Here is a 25109-nt window from a genome sequence, read left to right as displayed (position 1 = left end):
TGTGGGCACAAATAAGTATTTTATGGGCACGTTATACCCATTTTTGTGCCCACGAAGTAGTATTTTGTGGCCACAATTTATTTATTTTTTGGACCATGTCATCAGTGGGGTTCGGTACGAGAGAGAGGGTGAGAGAAAGAAAAAAATCCCCCACGGCTCGCGATAAGGAGCCGGCTCACGTCGTTCATGTCAAAGATCCGGCTCTAAGAGCCGTTTCGTTCGCGACCGACACATCACTACAGCCCACAGAGAGCTTTTGAAGTAACAGTAATGGGTAAGCTATCCCCCAATCCCCAGACTCTGCTTTCTTTACAGAGATTGAGAAGAACCTCAAATTATTTCTTCCACTGCCTGACAAAATCCTCATTTGAGGTAAGCACCCCACCCCTATTATATACAGAGTGGGCAGGAAACTGCTTACTAATCCTGAGTCAACTGGGGGTTTGCCAGAATCACTTTGAGGCCAAATGAACGTCTTGTTCCAAGTGAATTTCTGTTTCAGCCACTTTCCACTTGGGCTAACGTACCTGTTAAAGCTTGATAAGAATTCTTCAGTTTGATGGCTCACTTTATATCTGGTGTCCACCATGTGGTTTGGGGCTTGGCATCAACCAACATACGAGGCAGCAGGCTTCGGCAGTGGAGGTGTGGAATATGGGTAAACATAGACTTAAGCCTCCCTTAACCATGGAAGGCCCTAATATTACTGGCTCTGGCAAGGGTTCCATGAATCCATCATCACAGATGTCTTTTGAATTGCACTTAGTATGGGTCCTCATCAAGGACCAATATTTTACTGTATGTGTGGTTTTAGTTAAATTGCTTTGTTAATGAAGATGCATGTCACAGTTCTGAGTATACTCCTTTGTTCAGAGAAAATGGGTTTAGGTGGGGTTTTTCCTCCCCTATGCTCCCCTAGTCAGAATTTTTCAAAGTAACAACCACATGTGGTTTATTGGAGGAACAATTTATGAAATTCACCTTAGATTGTTGGCTTTAGAAGCAGTAAAGTCATTATTGAGCAACAACTGAATTTAAACAGCCCCTGATGATGGATTCAGTCGCAAAGCTCTCTTTTCATGCTTCAGCTAAAACTCTGTTGCTGTCAGTGTGCTTTGTATGTGGGGTACAAATAGAAAAAACATGCCACAATTTTATTTGCAGAATAGTTTACGGTATTTTTTAAAGATCTAGTAAGAGGTAAATTTAAAAAATTTATATTATGCAGATTTATTGTTTTGTGAGCAATGATGACCAATTAATGCTAAATGGTTTGAATAACCGTAAAACCAGGAATCTAGTCAAAACCGGTTACAAACTTATTACAGATTCATTTCAGTATGTGATTCTTGTTAAAAGCAGTGAGTAACAAGAGTCAATACTCTTCAATAATCAATCATCTGAGAAATTTTAACATCAGGTCTATAACACCGACTTAGCTGCTTGCATTGCAGGACAACTTCTAAATACTTTCTGTGGCTGTTTCTGACAGGTCTTCATGGTTTTTAATGACTAATCATAAATCTTCATTTTTTTCACCACATGTTTTTACAACCTGGGGCTGGTCACCGCTGATTGATAGTCACTAAAGTGCTCCCAAAAGAGAACAGCCATGTTGACGCTGGCACTACGTCTTATCCATAGACTTGTAATTGCTCACATCTTCACCCAAGTCCACAGGCAAAGAGGATAAGCCTCTCTGAGAGGTTTCTTAAGAGGAAGAATTTTAACTGCTTGCTGAAAGCTATGATTTAACATTAGAGTGAATCTAAAATCCAGCACAACTGCAAGTATAAGTATATATATATATATATTGCCTTCATTTCTAATGTAACCAAAGCCTAATTTGATTTAAATCTACACATGTCAAACTCTGGAAACATACTTACCAATCAGTCCAGTGCAAATAGCTCTTCATGTTTCTCAGTGAGGAATAAGAATCATTCATGGCAGGAGTCATTTAAGGGATCAGATCCAGGACTGTGAGAATATAGTTACTGGAACAGCAAACCTACAGTGACATCATCCTCTTAAAACTAATGGCTATTATTCAAAAACATATGGCCGCTGGCCACGTATGTAGTCTCCCTCTCTCTCTCAAACACTCATACACACAACCCCACACACGCACACACACACACGCACACCTCCCCCAGCTCCCTTGTCGACCTGCGTGAAACAGAAAACAATTGTTTCTCTGTTCTATTTTCTTTGCAGGTTGTCCACTTTTCTGCCAGGATTTCAGTGACTGTTATAGTTATATCACATGCCGCAAGCGCAGCTAGCGGGAGGCAAACAGCCTGAGGTGTAACCAGAAGATTGATGTGAATAGTCTGCCAATTTGACTGCAGTCCCAGAATTCCAGAGGAACCTGGTCTGCAGTGCTGTGTGCAGACTCATCCCTCCTGAATCCTGCATACAAGCCAAAGACATTAGAGGTTATAGCTCTGTAGCTCAGGGTCAACAAGGGAGCCAAAACACCACTTCTGCATTTAAATAACTGGAAATTTATACACTCTCACACACTGAAGTTCTGGAAATGCCAATGTTGTCTTTTAAATTGTAAAACTTCAGTCCAAACTGTGTTAAAGAGGATATATTTCTTATTTGTAGCTATAGGAAATCATTTTAATGTTACATCTAAAAATGATTTGTATTCCTGTTCTAGCTTTATGACACCGCACATAATGGCTGCGTGAAATGCCAACACAAAATTGTCCAAAATGTTCCTTTTAAATTGCTGGCTACTGACTGTGGATCATAAAACAGAGTATATAGCTATACCTTTAAATACAAAGGATGGTTTTATAGCAGGTGGGGGGAAGTGGCAGCAGTGTTGAAGACACAAACATGGATTAAGAACAGAGAAGGGCCTCACTTGTTAAAACCTCCAGGCTCAGGGATCCATAAAATGAAACATTTGGACATGGTGAAAGAAAAAGAAAAAAAACATGTTACGATAGCTTATTTGCTGCCAAATATTTAAGCTATAAGTCTTAATAGCACTTTATTGTTTCCTCCTGTTAATGTGAGGATGTGGAGTTGCATCTTAAACAGACAGTGGTGCCCAAGAGTTCTCCAGATGTTTCTTTAAATCACAGAGGAGAGGAAGACTGGAGCCTCTTCTGCTATGCGGTTGTTCGAAATAACATCTATCTTGACCTCTGTCTCAGGTGAAGCATATTTTTGGGTGCGCAAACTTTAAACTATACACAACTGTATAGAAAATGTCTCAGTACAACAAAGTTTTCAGTTTTTGCCCAACTTAAAATGATTTTTCTATAGTTGGAAATCACACAAAATGTTTTCCCAATGTGCAGTGGAAATTAAAAGCAAACTATTTACACAACAAGAATATAGCCCCCCACCCCACCCTCCACCCAACTGGTGAAGGCACATGGTTCTACCAGGGGTTTTTTTCTTGTTAAAGAGGAGTTTTTCCTTCCCACTGTTGCCAAATGCTTGATCATAAAGGATCATCTGATACCTGGGGTTCTGCTGTTGTGAAAGAACACTATATAATTAAGCCCAAACCAAATTTGCCAAGGTATTTCACAAGATCTGATGCACACGGTGTCTAACCCTAAGCTCTCAATCCAGCTGTCAACTTGGTGACTGAAATCAAGTGTGCGGTATTAATACTGGAGGGATAAATAAATACAGTGCCTGACTGTGACGTGGAACAAATCAAAATAATACTTCATCAGCTTTGTCAATTTGAGGTTTTCAGTAAAAGGATGAATCCAACAGGATATTTTTTGCAGATCATCTCTTAATAGGACAAAGCTGCATTTTGGCCCCTAGTTTTCTGGAGCTCTTTTGAAGGCAGCTGAAGTGATGATTAGAAAGCAAAGTCAACATCTGAAATATATTTTCCACTACCAAAGCCATTACTGAAACCAGATGGGCAAGACACTGGTCTGCTTGATACCGCCTTGTTTTTAACAAGCGTTTTTATTAACAGAATGGTTTCATGTTTTGCAGTTTATACATGTTGTACAGACATGATGAATTTCAATTCTGAAAAGCATTTATGTTAAAATATTTATCAATGGGCTGCTGAGATCTACTGCTTGTCTTGTTAAAAGGGCAGCCTCTGTGACTCTTGCATTAGAAAGTCATAGCTGTTCAACTACAGACACTTGATTAGACAGTGCTGCCCTTTGGTTAAGAAAGCATTACAGTTCACCATCAACATGAGCTTTTAATGATGCATAACTCGGGACTGGCATTTACACTCAACATACCAACACACCAACAGCCCATGAAACCACAATAAACCTGGATTCAAAGCCACCCAGACAAGAGTTTAACATCACTGGAGAAGTGGTGGGAGTAAAAACATGCATGCGTCAGAGATCCTCTGGCATGGAGATCTGGCAACGCGATGCTTTATCTTTCCATAAAGCATGCAAATGTTAGATTGACACGGCCCTGTTTGACATGTCAAGGCAGAAGCCAGTTGTTCTGGCAGTGTCACACATCGTGCACAAAGAGCAAAATAACATCTTACATAAAGATATGAGACTGTTGTGTATCTGAAAGAAAGTTTTAAAAACAACAAGTGTTTACATGTAGTAAAGATGTAGCTTTGAGAAAGTAATTTCCCCCCCCCCAATATTTTAGATTTTCACTCAGACTTTGGTTATATTTATTTACACTTCACTTAGTGGTATGACTGACAGTGTTCTATTTGGTATTATATAAAAGCATTTTGCAATGTATGAAGCTGTCACTGGGACAAAAACAAGACTGTCTACTTTGCCCCAGCAGGTTCGTTACTCATCAGTTACTGTATCATAATTGGATTACCTAAATAACTGAAACTAGAAGGCTGTAACACAGTAATTTTACACATACGTTCCATGCGAGAGGTGCTTTAAGCAAGAATTACAACATCTTTGAGTCCGTGAAATTTCATTCGCTAGCAAATACGGCTCTACTGTCTCCACTGCTAGTCTTTCATATGCTCTCTTTTTTTTACGATTGTAACTCACTTAACAAATTCACTATAGACGCTGTGCATGATGTCATGTGCACATTGCTTGTGAGTTGGCTGACATATTAGATATAATACAGCTTCTGGTCATTTTGAAAAAAAAAAAAATCTGTATTTCCCAACTGGCTGCTGGTTGTTGCTAGGTGAAATGAGTTACAAAAAAGGTGCTCCATCTTAGCCCTTTTTGTGATTGCTTTTGTCACTAGCAGATTGCCTTAGTCACCTCTAGTTTGCATGATAGACAGCAACTTTTCTGTAAGAAGAAAGAAAATCTATGTGAAAATACAAAAAAGGTTACCTGTAGATTTCACTTAATAACTACTTAGCCAACTTGGCTGGGGTGGCAATGCGATTTAAATAATCTGTTTCTTGAGAGACTCAAATTTTAAACAAATTTAACCTAAATCTTTCACTGGATGATAACACTGGAGGAATGTCAGTATTCATATTTTAGTAACAACGTGAAACCAAGAATTTCAATTTTAAAGATATTTTACTTAACCAAGTTTTGGTCCAACCACCAGAAAGAAAATGAATGACAAAAAACAATCAAGAAAATAATCTCGGCAACACATTTAGTTTTTTTTTTTTTTTTTTATACATTTATGTAAAATTTGTATGTACATGTAATAGGCAACAATGTACTGCTGACATTCCAATTTGCAATAATAGAGTGCTGAAAATGAAACATGAGCAGAACAAACGAGAAAAACAGAATTGCCAATACTTGCTCTTTGATAAGTTTTGCAAAAGTGTACGACTACAAGGCGTATTCCATGACCAAAGAATAATGAATACTGCAGACTAAACGTATACCAACATAAAAAGAAATATTTAAAAAAGGCAAAATCAAGTAATCTGCCACCCAGGCTTACAAATTACTCTGTGATTGGTGTTAATGCTTCTCTTATGGATTTCAAACAACAATGTTTAATGATGAAATGAATGAGCTTCAGAGAAATGTTCATAACTGCTGATAGTGCAGTCTTCAGTTAGCCAGAATAATCATGGCAGCATATTCAGACTTCTGTCAATAAGTTATTCTACAACAAACCTTTATTGGCTTTTAAAGTTTAAAATACACTGATTTTAAGAGTTTCTTTATGATCAGAAAGAGCCATTTTATAAAAGGCTGTTGGATGTATTTATAACAGTTAGCCAGCAGATTGTTAGCCTACATTAATACAAAGCCTTAAAGTAAAAGGGAACAGCTAGCTTGACTCTACCCCTGTTTAAAATAATACATTTTATTTGTAATACACAGAAAACTCAATGTAAAATGACAGTTTATGCTTTCTTTTATTAAAAGGTTTAGACAGAGACAAGCTAGCAGTTTCCTTCTTGCTGAGCTAACACTTTTTCTTCTTCCTTTTTTAGAAAAAAAGGGTAAGCTAACAGTTTACTGGCTTTAGCTTCAAATTTACACACACAAAAACACATTCTTGGAAAGTGGTGTTAGACATCTCCTCTAATTGCTAGCAAAAAAAAAAGAAGTATGTATATTTTCCCAAAATGCACAACAAATCCACAGACCTTTTGAGAAAGCATGTGAATGAAGTATCTATATACTGGAAATGATTTCAGCAAGGTAGGGCTTTTACTACAATGTCCTTTTAAGTTGAAGCGGGGAAAAAAAGAAAACCCAACCCTGTCGTCACATCTTCAACATAACACGACAGACATTCCACAGTATCGGCTATCTGCAAATGTACACAGACATAAAGATATATTAAGAGAACAACAGAAAGTTTGGGAATGCTTGTGCAAGTTCATATGTATGATGAGATGCAACCAGTGATGAAGGGGTAGGTCACATTATTTGAAAACATTCTCAAATACGGGACATTTGTAGGTCTTCATTTTCTTGATGGCATTTTTGAACTCTCTGCTGGACTTGTTCCACTTGTGGATGCCTGTGAGGAGGTACTGCTTATCAACCTTGCGGCCCATGATTAGATACTGGTTTCCCAAGTTGTCCAGCTGCTGGCAGGGGCAGTCAGCACCATTCTTCAAGTACAACACTAACTTCTTTGTGTCCTTCTTCTTCAGGTTTCCCGGTTTCAACATCTTCTTCTTCTTCTGCAGGATCACCTTACGGTCCGTGTTTTCTCGCTTTACCTCCTTGATCTTGGCCTTGAAAGCTGTGGGCGGAGGAACAACAGAAAGATGAGTTTACTCTAAAATGTGAATGTCATTTTGAACTCAACGTGTTGTACAGTGCTGCGTCTGACAGCTCCTGGTAGTGTAGTGCACTAGTAAAATTAATCATCATGAAGGATATTAGGCAGATCAGTCTCCCGTGATCAGATATAAGGAAACATACCACTATGGTTCCCCATCCTTTACAGATGATTCTTAATCATTTTTACCTCATATACACAACTAATTTTTCCAAATGAGAACCATTAAAATTCAAGGAATCAAACCCATAAAAAAAAATATCATTGTACTCTTTACAGTACAATGATAGAATGAGTGTAATATTAAACTTTAAGAGAATGTTTTTGGTGCTTTAAACTTGCATTTTCAATTTGCAAAACATGACTTCCTGTTGTATAGAAGTATATGGGAAAATACTTTTTATTTGACATTAATAAAAAACTCTTGTTGAATCAGTTATAGTCTCAATCGCTGCCATACTTAATACAATATGAAGTACATTACCACACTCTTAACATTGCCAAAGTAGCAATGTTTATTTTAGTAGTAGCACTTATAACATACTTGCTAAGTAAAAGTGGTCTATGTACATCATGGGCCCATTATTCAAATCAACTATTGAACAGTGTGGCAGTAAGTCTAATAATGGGAATAATCAGTAAGAATGAGGTTAAAAAGTCGTGTGAAGTGCACGACTGCTAAAGCACAAAAATGTGTGTTTTATTTCAGAATGCATACACAATCAAAGTACATTCATAATCTTAATACTATTGGTGGCTCAGGTCAACAGTATTGCACAATAACATGGATTAATGACGAATAGCTAGCCAAGATACCGCCTTATACAATTTGCTGTTTACTCATGTTTGATTAAAAATTGGATCACAGTTTATTAATAATACATAAGTAATTTAATTAACATAGACTGAAACTCATTTTCCCACAAACAGTGCATTGTTGCAAATCCTGTTCATGCAAAAGAACTTATCCATGATCCTCTTAATTCTGGGGTTTAGCCTAATACTAATAAATAATGCGGTATGTTTTTTCAGTGACTTCTGATGTTCAAAGACCAAATCCAATTATGGACAAAGCCACTTAATTTTTCTGCTTTTCACGACATAACAAACAAACAAACAAAGCACAAATAAATTCTCAGGAATACTGCGCTGGGCTTCCAGCTTGTCAATAGTGAACCACATAGGGTTAGGGTTAGGCTACATTTTAGCCACATGGTGAACAACCAATGTTTCAGAAACTAGATGTTCCCTTAAAATCCAGCCTCTTACCTGCACATCACAAACACATCACTAGTGACCTGGCGGATGTTACGAGGTTAAGGTGTAAATATAGACAAAGCATATATCTTTATCACAATTAGCAATGCAATATAATTTTTTTTCACCTTCATTTAAGTCCAAGTATGTTTTTCAGATTGACCAAAATACCTCTGATCTTTCACTAAACTCTATTTAACCTTCTAATCTCTAAGTTTCCTCTGAAACAGAGCACGAGTTGGACTTTGGTGGTCCAAATTTCCATACCCCCCCCCCACACACACACATTATGACCTGTCATATAGTATATCTAGGTGCATTATGTCTGACTTAACTGACATTTGTGTCAGGATAAATCACAATCAAGCTGGGAATAAAGCCTTGTGACCTTCAGTAGCGGAACAGCCTGACCAAGCATTTCCCCACTCCAGTAAGAAGAGAAAAAATTTAGGCTTCAATCTAATTTTCTCCACGATTTTAAACACCAGATCACTTGCTTTTTTACAGAATTATAGTAGACAGAAAAACCTGTACTGGATCCTTGCTCTCCAGTTGCACTCGTATTGCTAATTGCTAATTAAAGTGTTGAAAAATAAATAAATAAAGAGCCTCCCCCTGTATTAACAGTGCACATGGTACGGATTAAGATTTATCCCCCGTCAAACAGTCTCTGTGAGGGGGCTTAGTGTTCAGAGAAGTCAAAATGCAGCGGTCATAATTAGTGTGTAATAAAAGAAAAGGTCTGGCCCACCACTGAAAGGACTTCATCTTGATAAATCCTCCAACCTCGATAATCCTTTAACGCCCTGAACTTTCTTTGCACCTCGCGTTGTTTGAGGGCTTAATCTCTTCAGCAGCAGAATACAATAAGATGTTCAAATGATCAAATAACTGACAACAGTGTTTCTTTTCTCAGTGAAACTGCCCTTGTTTGTGTTTCTTCCTACATTAGTTCTTAAAATATTTTCAATTTTTAAAGTTACCAAACAAAAAAATAAATTCATCTTATACAGTGAGCAAAAGAAAGAAAAGAAAAGAGAAGATAGCCTTTCTGTGAGAAAGCATTTCTCAAATCTGCCCACTTAATTCTTATGTCATAACCTATAACATTAGCATATTAACTGTAAAACAGCTATGAATATGTTCACACTGACGTGACCGTGTTTTCAGAAGCCCTTCCTGGATCAGAAGATCAAACAATGCTCTTAGATGCATTTTGGCCTTACAGTTTTCCTGTGACAAGATATTTATTTGAGTAAGACTTTTGGGTAAAAATCCACTGTCAATTAGTTGGATGTTAAGAGATTAAAGTTACTGTCACTAATTATTTTCCTACTCCAGTGTCAAGGTAGTAACCCACCAGTTTTACAGTGTAAAAAAACCCCCAAAAGGTCAGAACTAGTACACATATGCAGCTTATAACAAGGGTTTTCATTTTTAGGAGTCAAAAATAGACGATTCTTTAAATAAAATGGGAACGTCTTCAGTGGAATCAAGTATATGTGCATGCTGCACCTTTGTTACAGTACAAAAGTTAAAAGGAAGATATACTGTCAGTGATTTGGATGCTTTTACGCATGCCAGCACACTAAAATAAAATGACTTCTATTGTAAGATTTCTTTTTGTGATGTTGTCCCTGAAACCTGACTCGATTACCTCTGCTGGGTCAGATGTATTAATGGAATCCTTAAGTGCCCAACGTGTCATAAACCCAGCAGGAGGGCGAGCAGTGCTCCTCATTCACAATAATGGCAAGTGGTCCAAGCTAGACTGAACAGTCATCCAGCACAGGAATGCCCTGTTGTTTATCACATCAGCAAAGGGAGGGAGCAATTCGGAAAAGGACAAAGTGAACAGTTGGAAGCTGAGGAGATTTAATTGAAGGGCTTTTGGAGCTTTTGGGACAATGAGGTACCATAAAACCTTAAGCACGGAGAAAAATTGCAGTGGGAAGAAAAAGCTGATGTTGTGATGATGTTTGAAATCATTTACAGCTGAGTGCGGCAAATAGGACGTGTGTGCATAAATACATGCCCAACAGCTATATTAATCATGAGAATTTCAGGGAAATAAGCGATATTTGTCCTCACCAGGGAAACCTGTTACTCGTTCTTCCAACTCTGATGCATTAGCTCAACAACACACAACCTACAGCCATCCTTCCTCCTGTGCCAGAAAAACTCCACATCCAGGGGGCCACAAGTCAAAAGTTTCACCACAGAATTCTCCACTTTTATCAAACCACATGGAAAAATCAAACATGCTCAATTTAAATGCTGGGAAGCACTGCAGTGCAATGCATGATAGACACTATTTTTGGCCTCTTTCATTTTGCAGCTTCAAGTAAATGAGATGGACAAAAATTCTAATTCACTGCTAGGTTGAGTTTTTTTTTTAATGAACACATGATTGGTCCACGCAGATTAACAAAGGCTTCAGTCTCTGGTTCATCCCTCAAGCCCCTCTATGGTTTTCCATCCCTGTGTTCCACTGAGAAAAGCAAAGAAATCCATCACATCTATTTTTGCAGTCTTCTCCAAACAAAACAGGCTTGGATTTAAGACGCTGCCTTGTTAAAGTTTACTGTCCAAATATTTTTTTTGGAACTCGAGAAAGATATCGGGATGACCTTGTGGGATAAAACACATAATGATTAAAGCGTGGGATATTTCCATCTGCACATTTTCCTTTTTGCTCAAGACAAGGCATTAACTCATGTTTAGCTTCTGCTGTTTAGCTGCTGTTGGATGTATTTATAGCATTTCTCTCCAGACCAAAACTGAATTCCGTCGGTCTGCTGAAAAAAAAAATTAACAAACAAATCTTTGGCAAGCTGCAGCGCTGTGTCGTGTCAGGCTACGCATTAGTCGTTTACCCGCCACAATCGAGCCATGCTGAAGCAATAGAGAAGTTTGTTGCATTCCAGACTATGTCCCTCCCTCGCAGGGTCAACACAAGCAACAAGGTCTCATCCTCAGCCTGACACTAAATCTGTCTGTGTATCCTCATATGTCAGCTGGTTAGGTGACTTATGACAAGCAAGCAAAACAACATCTGTCTTCATCCAAGATGAAACAAGCCAATAATGCAGCCCGCTCCCTTGGCAAACCGGGACGCAGACTCAAAGGGGCAAGTCTCATCACCGCAGCATAAACACCGATGCAATTTGTTAAACAAATGTAACTTTAAACTTTTTCTTGAGAACTGGAAGAATGTGTGTTTTCGATGTGCATCCAGTCTATGTTTGCTTAGCCTGGCACCTGGAATTCGTGCTGCCACAAGCTTTGGTGAATAAAAGATGAAAGTAGAACAACTTGCATCTTGTGTGCATCATGTGTGTATTATTTCTGAAAGTTCTCATGTCTGCAGTTCAATCTGTGTTTGTGTTATTAATTGAACTCAAAGCTTTCAATTTCCTTTTTTTAAGTACATATGGTTTATACTGGATTCCTCATGTAAGACCTCCAAATTTCCACAGTTAAAACAAGTGCCCTCATCAGCTTAAGATCGTCCTTCCTTCCTGTTTTTTTTTTTAATGTTGTTTTCCATTCAAGTTGGACTGAGGATCCTCTAATGAAAAGAATGTGTGAAGCTGGCTGCAGCAGATTCTGAGCCATCTCTTAATATTTCCAAATAGGCTCTGACGTGTTCAAAACCCACTTCCAAATCCCCTTCAGAATATGTCTTTAGATTTGATAATGTTCCAAAAGAACATTTCTGGTACGACCTCAGAACATGACTGCAGAGCTGAAGAATGGCCTTTCAAAATGAACAACATCCTTCTAAAACTGATCTTCTGATCATCACCAAGCTTTTGATCTTACAACTACTCTTAAAGTAAAAAGTTGAAATATTAAATGCAGAAAATAAGAAATTGTGTTGTCTTTCAGCAGGAAACATGTTTTACAAAGTTGAGAAAAGGTCAATGAAAGACTGGAAAAGTTGTGTAATGGTAAAGAACCCTCAAGGTGGAACATGAGACACTGACTTAACTGTCAATACTAGATTCAGTTGGCGTAAGAAAGAACATTCCTGAATGGGTTTCTTGAAATTCAGATGGGAAGACGGAGAGCACAAAAAATTAGATTCATGGGAAAAATAGCTCCACAATTTAAAATTTTCTCAACCTAACATTGTGAAACATTTGGAGATTTCATATCTTTGGTATGCAATATGATTGAAAGATTAAAAGTATCTAGAAGAATCCCAATAAACAAGGAACAAGGCCAAAAATTGGCAGTTGAACTATTCGTCAGCATAGCCGTGAATTTTAGATCCTCGGGAAGCAATGCATTTAAAACAGCAAGTTCTCTGGCAGAAATCACCACACAGGCTCATTTCTGAAAACCTTTGTAAGGTAACACAGTCCGTCACTGTGTCCATAAATGCAAGTTGAAACTGGCTAGTAATTCTCTGCATTCTGTTTTCACTCAGATCTTATTCTGACCAAAAACGGTGATACCAATCAGGCTTCTACTCACTTCATGTTTATGGAAAAAAAACATAAAAAACCCATGCACTACTAGGAATGGCAATTAAGGAGCGTCCCATTTTTGTTGGAAACAGGTTTGTATTTGGGAAATCACCTAACAACCTGAACTAAAAATTTTAAATCCATAAAGCTAACACTTTTTTAACATCTGAATAAAATCCAATGCCTTGCATGTAGCAAATAATTATGTATGTTAATTCTCATTTACCCAATAATTCTGTGTTACAATTCTCCAACAATAACCCAGCAGGGTTTCCTCCATTGTATTAAGTTGTGGCCTGTGCACTGGAGTTTTACAACTATAGCAATTAAGCTTGCTAATGGTTCTTGTTAGCCTACCCTTCCAGTTGACCATTTGTAGATTTAAAATAACAGTTTGAGAAAAAGCTATAGATGAATAGAACGCTAAAATTCTATTAAAAAAAACAAACAAACAGACAAATGTTGGAGAGCAAGTTTTCAGAACACCTATCACTCTTGAATGCTAACCAGGATATTAGTTGTGCTTCTGAGTGGAAATTTCTTGTTGAAAGTGATACCACGTATTAAATAGAATATTAATTAGCCTATATTAGCTTAGATGTATGAACTATTTCACTCAAAGACCTTCCAGCTCAGTTAGATTTTATTACCATAGAACCAGTTCACTAGAACAGCTACCTCGGCTCTTTATATTACAAGATAACAGTTGCAGAATATTAACACAAGTCAAACACCCAATGTCAACACAATGAGAAACAAATTCTTATCTTTTTCCATGAAGAAATGGTATTAGCATTTGAGAATTGTTTTTGGAGATGGTTTATCATTAACTTTTTTTTCCATTTAGGATATGAAGAAGGTAATCTGTAACATCAGTCAGCCCAGACAACAGAACAAACATCCCAGTTTACAACTGCAAAGACCTGCCACTTAAAGACTTCAATGACCCCAATTCATTAGTCACAGAACATCATGGTCCACCAGATCAGACAGGGATAGTGTATCTAACCAAGAGATAAAACGTCACATTAAATTGAACTGCCAAATATGACCAAGTACCGCCAGGACACAGTGTACTATGGGGAAAAAAAATAAAAGTTGCACACTTTATAAAACTTTATGAACTTTGAAGATGGGAAATACAGTAAAGAGTTCTTTTGATTTTATGCAGTGCATCCGACTGTCTGTGTTTTGTGGGTGTTGGGATGCTGCTTACCAAACTCGCTGGCACACATGTGCTCAAGAATGGTGTCTGTTTTCATTTCGTTGTCACATGGAGGGCAGATGGGAGAGTAACCTGTGGATGAAAACACACACACAAAAAAAACAAAGAAACAATTGGACAAGAAATCGGTGCAAATAGAAGACAAAATGTCAAATGGAATTTATGTTGCCCGTTTGGTGACCAGGTCAGGAGTGCTCATATTCAACTTCAGTCAGTTGTCCTGCAGACTTCTACGCATCTTAACATCTCTGAGCATGCACAGATCCTGTTTACTGTCAGTAGTCAGTCACCTACTCCCTTGGGTTTCGTACACTCTGATGACCTGATGTCAGTGAGGAATGCCTTAAGCTTTTATAGCCAGCTGTAACTAAGAGCTGCAGTAAACGCTCTTCTTTACTTTTTGCTACACTAAGGCAGTTTTCAAAATGCATCTGCTCAACACTCATCTATACACCTTTAAAAAAAGTATTAGAAATATGGAAGGAATAAATGGTAAAGATATTCAATTCAACCTTAAAAGAATGTTCTGAGATTCCAGAGTTTAAAAAGGGGGCTTTGAGTGTAGAGGTGTATAATAGCCAGCTCAAAGACAAAAATCCCAAAAGAGCCAAAAAGTGTTTTTGCCAAAAAGTAACTCAGTTGAGGCATATCTGCGAACTTTTTACTGACACAATTTTTCAATTTTTTTGAATACCACAAATGATCGTTTCATGCCAAACAGCTGAGCCGACCTTCCAAACAAACTTGGACCTGCATTGCGATCGCAGCGTCCTTGCAACATTAACCCTGACTACACTGCGGTGTCCCACTGTGGGCCTGGATCGATCAACCAAAGGGGAAGGTAACAGCACTCTACTCTCTTCCAGTTGTCCATTTACATGTGTTTAATGAATGCTTGTGAAAGCATCGCTCGGGTGTGAAGAGCTTGTGAAAACAGACAATGTTTACAGAGTCACTGGGTCCCTTTGCCTCTGAGCGCCTGGTTCATCTTTAAATCACTTATCACAGGTCCCTATGCTGCAGTATTCAAGCACTGTTAGCTGGCCTCTATTAACAATCATTAACAGCTGAGGAGATTAGCTTGCCTTTGTTAATGTTTATCACCCTGAAGTTCAGATACTGAGAGACTCTCCAGAAAACAAAACTCTGAGTAGCTGAGCTTCAGCCGACCTGTGGGAACAGGCTGGCTTTATTTAACCCCAGTGCTGACAAATGATAACAGGTGAAGTCTGGAGAGCATGGAGCTCTGTGTGGTCCCCTCGTCTTACCTTGAAAAAGGAGTCTTTTTCAGAAAAACAGGCCTCCATCCATACCACTATGTCAGTCAGCAACAACCCCCCCGACAAAACACACACTCACAAACACGTCCCTTCTCCCCCCAAAGATACAGTGAGCTCTGTGTTATCGCAGGAAGATCCACAGTCCCTCCATTTATGGCCAACATATTCAGTAAGGGGCTTTAGATTGAAATATAAGTAGAGGCCCCACCCCTTTAACTTTATGGTTCAAGTGAATGAGGCAGTTGTAGTCCCTCCACCCCCACCCCTCGGCGTACACCTCACCTCGCCTGAGCAACCGATAGAGAACCTGGCACTGCAGCCTTGCTCTCAGCTTTATCATCCAGAGAATTGTTATTTTCTGCGATTTTTATGGGCTTCTCTGGCATTTCTCAACTTGGCTTGCAGAGGTTAGTGCTGGAAGACAGTTTTGCTGGACTAATGCTATTGCCCTCTACAACCCCATTTGCTGATGCAGCGTCTTGGGGAATCTGCACCAAAGCACCCATTAGTGATAGATGATAGGGGTAAAAGAATGTCCTTGGGAGCTCTGTTTACAAACCGCCCTCCTGACGTCAACTTGGACGCCGATTTTCCAGATCTCCATCTTTTCATCAGATGCACAACATTTGCCAGAGCACAGGGCTTAAATATATTAAGGTATTCACATTTTTTTCCCTCCAACCTTTTTATTCTTTGTTTTTTTGCTGCTTGACTTCCTCCCAGCATTGTCCTCCAGCTCAGCGAACACCTTGAAATAAATGACTAACATCTGTTTGAGCTTTTGCAATATTACAACATCACTCGTTGTCAATAGCAAGCAACTTCACCTGCACATTAAAGCCAGGGGATTATAGAGTGAAAGGAAAACGTAAACGTGATAGACTTTCTTTAAAAAACATGAGGGGTGGTGGGTGTTAAAACAGGATCAAATCCAGGTTTTCATGGCTGAATTTGCTCCCCCAAAAGGTCGCATTTGCTTTGTTTGTGCTCGGATTTGCATCTGCAAACACACTTTTCACCCCTGAAACAACAGTTGCATGCCCATTTAACTGCACGGGTGTCGTCTTTTACACGGTGGCAAAAGTGCTGGCTGTTTGTTTTCTAAGTGAGCAAGTTAGTCAGGGTTAGGTAGTTAATACTATATTAAGAAATTGGAACTGATTCAAAGAATGAATAATCAAGCTACACTGCAAAATATCTCGTTTTCAACTTCTTCCTTATGAGACAACTTGAAGATTGTTTTCTTTCACTGGAATTTTAAGGGAATGCCTTTAAAAAAATTTAATATAAACCCCTCACCTGAACTCTTTATTTAAACATCCGTCCTCTTCCGCTTTTCTTTATCAGGGTTGCAGGGGTAATATATTATTTATACAAAATATATAAATATATATATAAAAAAGTATAATTCTCTTAAAAGGTTTTCAACTTTATATTGAAGTTTGACTTCAAATTTCTACATTTAAATTTCACCTTGAGAAAGTTTGTTTATTTAACAAAAATAAATAAATAAATAAATAAACAAAAAAAAATATATATATACATCATACAGACAACATGTTAATAAACCTTTTAAATGGCAGGTTTATGCCCAGGAAATATTCAGCTATTAATTTGCATATTTCCTTGTCAAACATTTATTCACAAATATACAGTGTGTGTGTGCGTGTTTGACCTTTTGAAGTTGCTGTTAGGTGAGTTACCTGTGGGTTTTGTAACCTCCGTGGCGTTGGGTGTCGTCATGGCAATGCACACTTCACCTTCGGGAAACTTGTCACAGGTGAGCATCTCCGGCCAGGGGAAGCCGAAGGCCTCCATGATGGGGGCGCAGCCGTCCCTCACGGCCTCGCACATCCAGCGGCACGGGTAGATCGGCCGCTCCAGGCAAACGGGAGCAAAGAGCGAGCACAGGAAGACCTGCGTGTCCGGGTGGCAGTTCTTGTGCACCAGAGGCACCCAGCTGCTGGCCTGCTGCTTCACCTCGGCCATGGTCTCGTGCTCCAGCAGGTTGGGCAGCATCATCCGGTTGTAGCCCACGTTGTGACAGAGCCGCAGGTCGTCCGGAATGTCCACGCACTGGGGCGACTTGCCGTAGACGGGCGTATTCCAGGGCAAGTATTCGTACTCTGACGCCCTGCACCCTGACAGGAGTGCCACCGTCACCAGCAGCCGGAACATCCTGCAGGAGCACTCACAAGTAGAGCTCATGATGTGTCTTTGCAGCCACTGAATGATTGCTAACCGGAGTGCCAGGCAACACTCAGTTCATGAAGAAACGCACAGCGACAGCGACGCAGGAGAAAGGCGCTCTGCAATAAGTCCACTGTCTCCTCTGGCTGTAGTCCCGCTGCTGGGCTGCGTGCGGCTCCTGCGAGAGTTTGGGGAGGTAATGCGCTGAGACTGTGCGGTGCTCGGAAACAAGAGGGGGTTGTAAAGTGCGCTCTGACCAATCGGAGCGCGTCTGCGCCTTTTGGCACTCGGCTGTCAGTCAAAGCGCTTAATGACCGCGTGTGTAAAAACTCTCCGGGAGACTCCCCAGCGTTCCCTTTGCGCTTCATTTGTCGATATAAAGTAATAATAATAATAAATATATTTGGATATGTGCGCATAAACTGGGAATACTTTCAGACTGACTGGGGTGTAGGAATAAGCTCGATTAGAAGTTGCACAGCTTTAAAGTGTGACACTGGGTACTTCACGGCTTTGTTTTATGCCTGTAACAAGAACGTGGTGCAGGGAACAACACGAGCCCCTCGCATCCCCGAATATGAGGAAATCCTGATTTCATTCATATTAAATAAAGAAGCTCTATAAGCTTGTTGCCATCAGAGGTTACTGTACGGAGGCCTGAAACAGCCTAAACGCAGAAACAACTCCAAATGCATTTCCTTTCTTTTATTTTCATCTATTTTTATTTTCCTTTCATTTTTACACCTGTACATATTTACGTATTCATTGTTGTATTTTTTTAACTCATTTATTCTTTTGGCAATTTATGTTCTTCCATATAATGGAGCACAAACCCAGATCATCTCCTAAAGCATATCCACTGTAATGCCTGTCTGATGCACTCATTATTTGGTTCAGAAAATATGATAGACAAATAAAAAAAAATCGACTTTTATAACTTTATTGAAGAAACATGACAGTTTTGGGTGTCATCTTTGACTCAGCAAAAACTCAGCAAAAAACTCAGCAAAAAATAGCACTAATAATTATTATTATTCTTACTTTATATCACTTTATTCTTACTTTATATCACTTTATTCTTACTTTATATCACTTTATTTCCTTGAAGGTTGAAGTTTCTTTGAGGATTTTGAATTTAAGAGTCTGAGCCAAGACTTAGTGAGTAATAATAATGATAATAATAACACTTATTTAGAGGCTTTCTTTTAATTCCACTGCTTCTAAAATGTCCTGCAGAGAACACGCCGAGGCACCGAGGATAAGAAGCCTCCCAAGTAAAGACAGGAAATAGTGTTTTCATTCATAATAATTATCTCTGCAGGAGAAAGGTTCTGAAGGAAAATACCCGATAAGCTGCCTCTGGGAGTTCTTGGGTACATTAACTTATCAAATGGGGAGCTGATGATTTAATACTGCTCTGTTTGTGCTTGTTGTACTTGCAACCTGCTGGGGAACACTTTCCTTATCCAGCTCAGTTTAACACTTGAGGCTAAAGTCAATTTGCTGAGCCCCGAGTGTCCATCTCCTCCCTCCTCCCGGCCTGGCCATATCCAGTGATAAGGGCAAAGGTGTCAAATCCCTCTATTTAAATGGAGGTCAATTTGCATTCCATTGTGATGTTAACAGCCCTTGTAGAGCAAGAGGAAAAAGAAAACAGAGGATTTAATTTGATTTTAAGTGTGCACATAGCAAACAGAGGCCTTTGAGAGGAACGGCCTAGTTGAACTTATAGAATAAATGTGTTTTACAGCTGTCTCTGCTGCAAGAGACGCCGCTCACCTAGACATTTTCCTCTCATTGAACTGAGGCCAAGAGAAAATGTTCTGCAACAGCACGCAGAATGTTTAGTACATCATGTGCAGGATGGATGGACAGTGACAGATGGTACCACTTTAAAGAAAAAACACGATTTACTGGGTGCAAAAGCTGAAATGAAAAATAAAGATGTTGAAAGAAAACTGTAAATCATCTCAGAGTTATAATCAAATCAGAAATAATCCAACTTCAGATTGCTCATGAGTTAAATTATCCATTAACTCAGACCTCTGTGCTGCAATCTGCATGCCAGAGTGGTGATGTGTGCTCAAAAGAAGGCCAAGTGATTCTCTGAAGCACTTTAAAGATGACACCTCAGTTAACATTTTAAATTAATGGTGAAGGTTTAACAAGCAGGGCTGTGTTTGAGGCGATGCTGTACAGACTGCTTTATGGGCTGATGGCATCCAACAACAGTTTGTGCATAGGTGGTTGCTAAAGCAAATTCCAAATTTTGGAGACAGGAGGCTTGTTTTCTTTTTCTTCTCCAGACGAGACCTGGCTTTGCTCAAATGCATGGGGAAGCCTCCCATCCAGCGTGACGGGCCTGCTAAAAACTACCGTCAGCACAGCAGCAAGCCAACAAAACTGAGCGAGACAAAAGAAAGGCTGCAAGAGGAGAGGTCTACAGTGACTTTCCATTTGAGAACAGAGCAGAGAAATGGATACTAAAAAAAAAAAAAAAAGGTCCTACAAACAAGAGCATTTTGGCCCATTAGGCTCTGGTGCTTTAACCGCGTGTGACTTACACAAGAAAGACTAAATATTTGGACTTATAGGCCTGCAGGAGAACAGAGTTTCTTAAAGACCACCAATCCATCTATATTCACCAGGGTTTAAAGCCACAGTCTGCGTCTGGGGGTGCATGTGCATGTATTGCCTTGAAAGGGCATTTTTGGCCCTGGCAGAATGAACATATATGTTCATTTAGAGTCATCTGTCACCAGCGAGCCCTGGCTAAACACTGGATCTGCTCCAGAACACGACGTCAGCCGTGCGCTGATGAGGTGCATGACGGACGCTGAAAAAAAAGAAAAAAGCTTCATTATAACACTGTCAAGGTTTGGAGAAACAAGCACACCTGCTTTTTGTCAGGTAACACTGGGAGAGAGTGGAGAGCTTCTTGATTTGGCATCATTTTATTTAGCAACGGCCTGCAAGGTTTCATTTAGCTTTGCCCAAAGTCTCATGAGAAGTCCTTTATGATGGATGAGGTGTGCTTGACTTTTCCATGAGCAGATCTTTAGAAAGATTGTCTTGGAAAAATCATAATTGCTGCACCAATCGGTGATTGGAGAATGATTGTGTGTGTGTGTGTGTGTGTGTAGACTTCCAAGAACTGAAAGTGGCGTATCTTATTTATGACCTTTTCTTTACAGTGTTTCTGACGAAGATGGATAGCGCTCTTTGCATTTTTGGAGCTGTATTATATCAGAAACATTGGAAGGAAGAGACATGGCACTGCATGAATTCTGGATAGAAATCATTGGGAGAAATTCCACAATGCTAAAGACAGTGGTTGTCCTGCCCCCAAAGAGCTGATCGACAGCCAAATCTGGAAATATACGAACCACGTGTTGCTCTAAAATATGCAAAACAGCAGAGTTTCGTGCCAGTTTCTGCTGTATCCTGTATCTGCTGGTCTGCTAGGATACTGCAAGCAAAGACAATAAAACAATAACATGAATTAACATGGACATGGGACTGAATTGACTAAGCTGCTAATGAAGTCATAATGTTGTGTAACTTTGTGCATTTGCAGTGGAAGTATAACCTGCATGGGGGGAAAAGTTTTCTAAACCATATTTTGGGGCAAAGTCAGAGTTTATGAAGTGGTTTCTATCAGATTTGACTGGCGATTCTGTGCAATCAGTCTGTGCATGATCCCAATAATCACTGAAACTGACGTTCTGGCTTTTAATGTTGGATGGATCATAATTACTGCCTGGGTCCAACACACAATTAGATGACCTGCTCTTCCTCCAGAGCCACAGCCATCCCTCCATGTAGTATTTGTATAATAATTTCCAACTTCTGTTTGGTTTGAAGTCAAAAACCAGGCCTCTTCCTCTTAACTCCATAAAGGAATAATTATTTATGACATTATTTAGCATCACCAGTTACTTAAGAAGCATTTCTTTGTGGGACTGTGGGAAGAAGCCAGAGTACTCAGAGTAGCCCACACAGGCATAAGGAGAACATGCAAATGTTCCAAGAGGTTTGAACCAGGAACTGTCTTAATGTGAGGATAACCACTGCATTGTTGGGCTGCCAAACATCCAATATGATTGTCTTGCTGGAGGACTTGGCTCATGCATGCAGATATCCTCCATATGAAATATGACTTTTGACAAAATCCTCCAAGTACTCACATGCGACACCGTTATTATCTCAGTTACACTGGCTTCCTGTTAAATTTAGAGTCAATTTTAAGATCCTGATCTTGACTTACAGAGCTGTGCACGGACTGGCACCAGCCTACATCTTTGATCTGCTACAGCCCTATGTCCCTAGCAGGTCTTTGAGGTCATCTGATCAGGGCTTACTTGCTTTAAAAAATACTAAGAGGAGGACTAAGGGTGATAGAGCTTTTGCCACTGTGGCCCCTAGACTGTGGAACTCTCTCCCCCAAACATTAAGAACTGCGGACTCAGTAGCTGTTTTTAAAAAACAACTCAAAACTCACCTTTTTAAAACTGCTTTTGGTTAATTTTTGCCTGTTTTATTTTCTCTTTTTAAATCTTTTTATGACTTGTAATCTTATGTGCAGCACTTTGTGATTCTGTCTTGAAAGGTGCTATATAAATAAAAATATATTTATTTATTTATTATATGAAGGATTAAATATAAAGGTAAAGGTAAATATAAAGGTAATATAAAGATTTTGCATAACTTTATACTGTATTGCCTGAGGTTATACACTACTAAAAAAAGAAAAGAAACATTAAAGGAACATCTTTTAATCAGAGTGTACCATCAAACCAATAAAACCTCCGGGACACTAATCTAGTTGGTTAAACAGCAGAGGAGGTTGTTAATCAGTTTCAGCGACTTTGGAACTACCTGGACTCGAGGACTCCGTACATAGGTTCCACAGGAAATCCAACTCCTCCAGGATGGCACGTCATTATATACCATTGCCAGATAGTTTGCTGTGTCTTCCAGCATCGTGTCAAGAGCATGGAGACAAGATGATTGGATAGATGATTGAGCATGCATCTCAATAGCATATTAAAGACAGGCAGTCAATCCAGGAGCTGGACAGGGTGGTAGAAGGTCCTGTTCCAGTTTCTGTTCTTTTGTAAGGAGGAACAGGGTAAGTACTGCCAAAGCTACAAAATGATCTCTAGGAGGCCACTGACCAAACAAACAGCAACAGATGAGGGCGACCTGAGGTCCTGATGTCCTCTACTGGAACCTGCGCTCATCATGCCAGTAACATCGTTCAAGTGTACCTGGTTTAGTGGTGGGTTCCTTCATGTATATGGGGAGGCATATCCATGTAGAGACATATAGGCTTCTACAGGCTAGGCAACAGCACCCTGACTGTCAATAAATATCAGAATGAGATCCTTGGACTCACTGTCAGACCCTACGCTGGTTGGTCCTGGGTGTCTCCTGGTGCACAAAAATGCCCTGCCTCATGTGACAATATTATGCAGGCAATTTATGGAGGATAAAGAAACTGATATCATTGTCTGACTAACATTGTCAGACATACGCACAAGCACGTTGAGGCCATACAAATTACTGAGGATCATTTTGAGTTTCTGCAAAGAAATTTCAGCAAAATGGACTAGCCCGCCACATTATTTTTTTCACTTTGATTTTTGGGTGTCTTTGAATTCAGTCCTTTTTAGATTGATCATTTTCATTTCCAGATGATGTGGCATTCTTTCATTCCTAAGACATTTCTCTGTCCATATCAGTATAGATACAGATATAGATGCATATTTTCCCCATTGGGATCTGTGTTCCTCTCAGTTTTTGAGTAGTGTATGATTTGCTTTGTAAAAAAAACCCCAAAGCCATCACTTGACCCAGGCCTCTTTTCTAATTATAGGCCAATCTCCAACCTTTTAGTTAAAAAAAATCTTGAAAAATGCTAACTGATCATCTGCACAGGAAAGGTTTATTTGGTCTATTTGGTTTCAAAGCTCATCACTTTACAGAAACAACATTAATGAAGCTTACAAATGACCTTCTTATGGCCTCTGACATGACTCGCTGGACTGTGCAGCATTCAATACTGTTGACTATAATATTTTATTACAGAGATTAGTGGATGCTGTAGGTGTTAAAGGTACTGCACTGCAGTGGTTTGATCATGTCTAGCTAACAGACTCCAATGTGATCATGTAAATAGAGAGTCCTCTTCACACACTAAAGTTAACTATGGAGTTCCGCAGGGTTCCGTGGTAGGACCAGTCCTGTTTACATTATACATGGTTCCCTTAGGCAGTATAATTCGAAGGCATAGCATACATTTTCACTGCTATGCAGATGCCACCCAACTTTATCTATCCATGAAGTCAGATAACACAAACCAATTAGTTAAACTTCAGGAATGTCTTAAAGACATAAAGACCTGGATGACATTTCTGCTTCTAAATTCAGATGTAACCAATGTTATTGTACTCGGTCCTGATAACCTTATAAATCTGGTATCTAACTAGATGCTTACTATGGATGAAATTGTCCCCAAGGAACTATGAGGAATTTTGGAGTTGTTTTGTGACCAGGATATGTCCTTCAATGCATGTATTAAACAAATATGTAGGACTTTTTTTATTCCATTTGCTCAATATCTCTAAAATTACAAACATCCTGTCTCAGAGTGATGCTGAAAAACTAGTACATGCATTTATTACAACTTTATTACTTTATTATTTCAACATGCTTGTATGTCAATATGCTTTCAGCACTTATTGAACAGTGGAGCAATAGGCCGATGTGTTGGATGATACTGCTGGAGAGGGACTTAAAACAGAACATGGTCATGGAGCCAATTAGATATGCGTGCCTTTTGCTTTTTTGTTGTTCTCTGCATTTCATTAGTAATTGCCCCAGATGGTTAGCTGAGAAGCAGATTACAGTTATTTTTAATACATCAAGCTCAGTTTATTTACCATCCAGAGATCAGCTCATCCAGTGAAAACAGTTATATACTGTCTTCTGTGACTCTGGAGGATCTTTGTCAAGTTGTAAAATGTCATTAATTATGTCAGCAGGGGTGTTACTGGCCTTTCGTGTCTAGACTACAATTTAAAAAAATATTATTTCATGGTTTTATTAGTCGGTGGGGAGTAAGAAATGAAACATGGGGAAAAGAGCAACTCTTTCCCCATGGAGCAAATGGTCTGACCAGCTGGGAATCAAACCAGGGACTACACAAATGGAATGCTCTAATCAGATGCCTGTACTTGCCTTGTGAAGACCTCTAGTTGATCTTTACCATAGAAAGGTACTTTTGACTACTCCCTTATTTTCCAAATGGTCACCACAGTGGATGGACCTGCATATTTGAGTTGGCACAGATTTTACACAAGATGCCTTTTCACTACACCATGGAGTCACCCAGATCACTGCTAAGCACAATTTCCCCAAAATGAACATGAAATTTCTTGCCATGAGGTGAAAGACATAACTTTTTTTCTTGCTTCCTGCTGTCAAGAGACCTAGAATAAT

At 39.3% G+C, this 25109-nt stretch overlaps 1 protein-coding gene across 1 annotated transcript; it reads right to left on the bottom strand.

The window, feature by feature from the left end:
- Positions 1-3921: 3921 nt before the first annotated feature.
- Positions 3922-17823, bottom strand: sfrp1a (secreted frizzled-related protein 1a). Its single transcript, XM_040050120.1, has 3 exons — positions 17120-17823; positions 14128-14208; positions 3922-7140 (listed from the first exon to the last, which is right to left on the bottom strand). The coding sequence occupies exons 1-3, from the start codon at positions 17622-17624 to the stop codon at positions 6815-6817; spliced, it is 912 nt and encodes a 303-aa protein (XP_039906054.1). The 5' UTR covers positions 17625-17823; the 3' UTR covers positions 3922-6814.
- Positions 17824-25109: the final 7286 nt, after the last annotated feature.

The sequence above is a fragment of the Simochromis diagramma genome, unplaced genomic scaffold (assembly GCF_900408965.1).
Source record: "Simochromis diagramma unplaced genomic scaffold, fSimDia1.1 OVJJ01000159.1, whole genome shotgun sequence".
Classification (NCBI taxonomy): domain Eukaryota; kingdom Metazoa; phylum Chordata; class Actinopteri; order Cichliformes; family Cichlidae; genus Simochromis; species Simochromis diagramma.
This window is presented reverse-complemented; position numbering and strand designations above follow the sequence as displayed.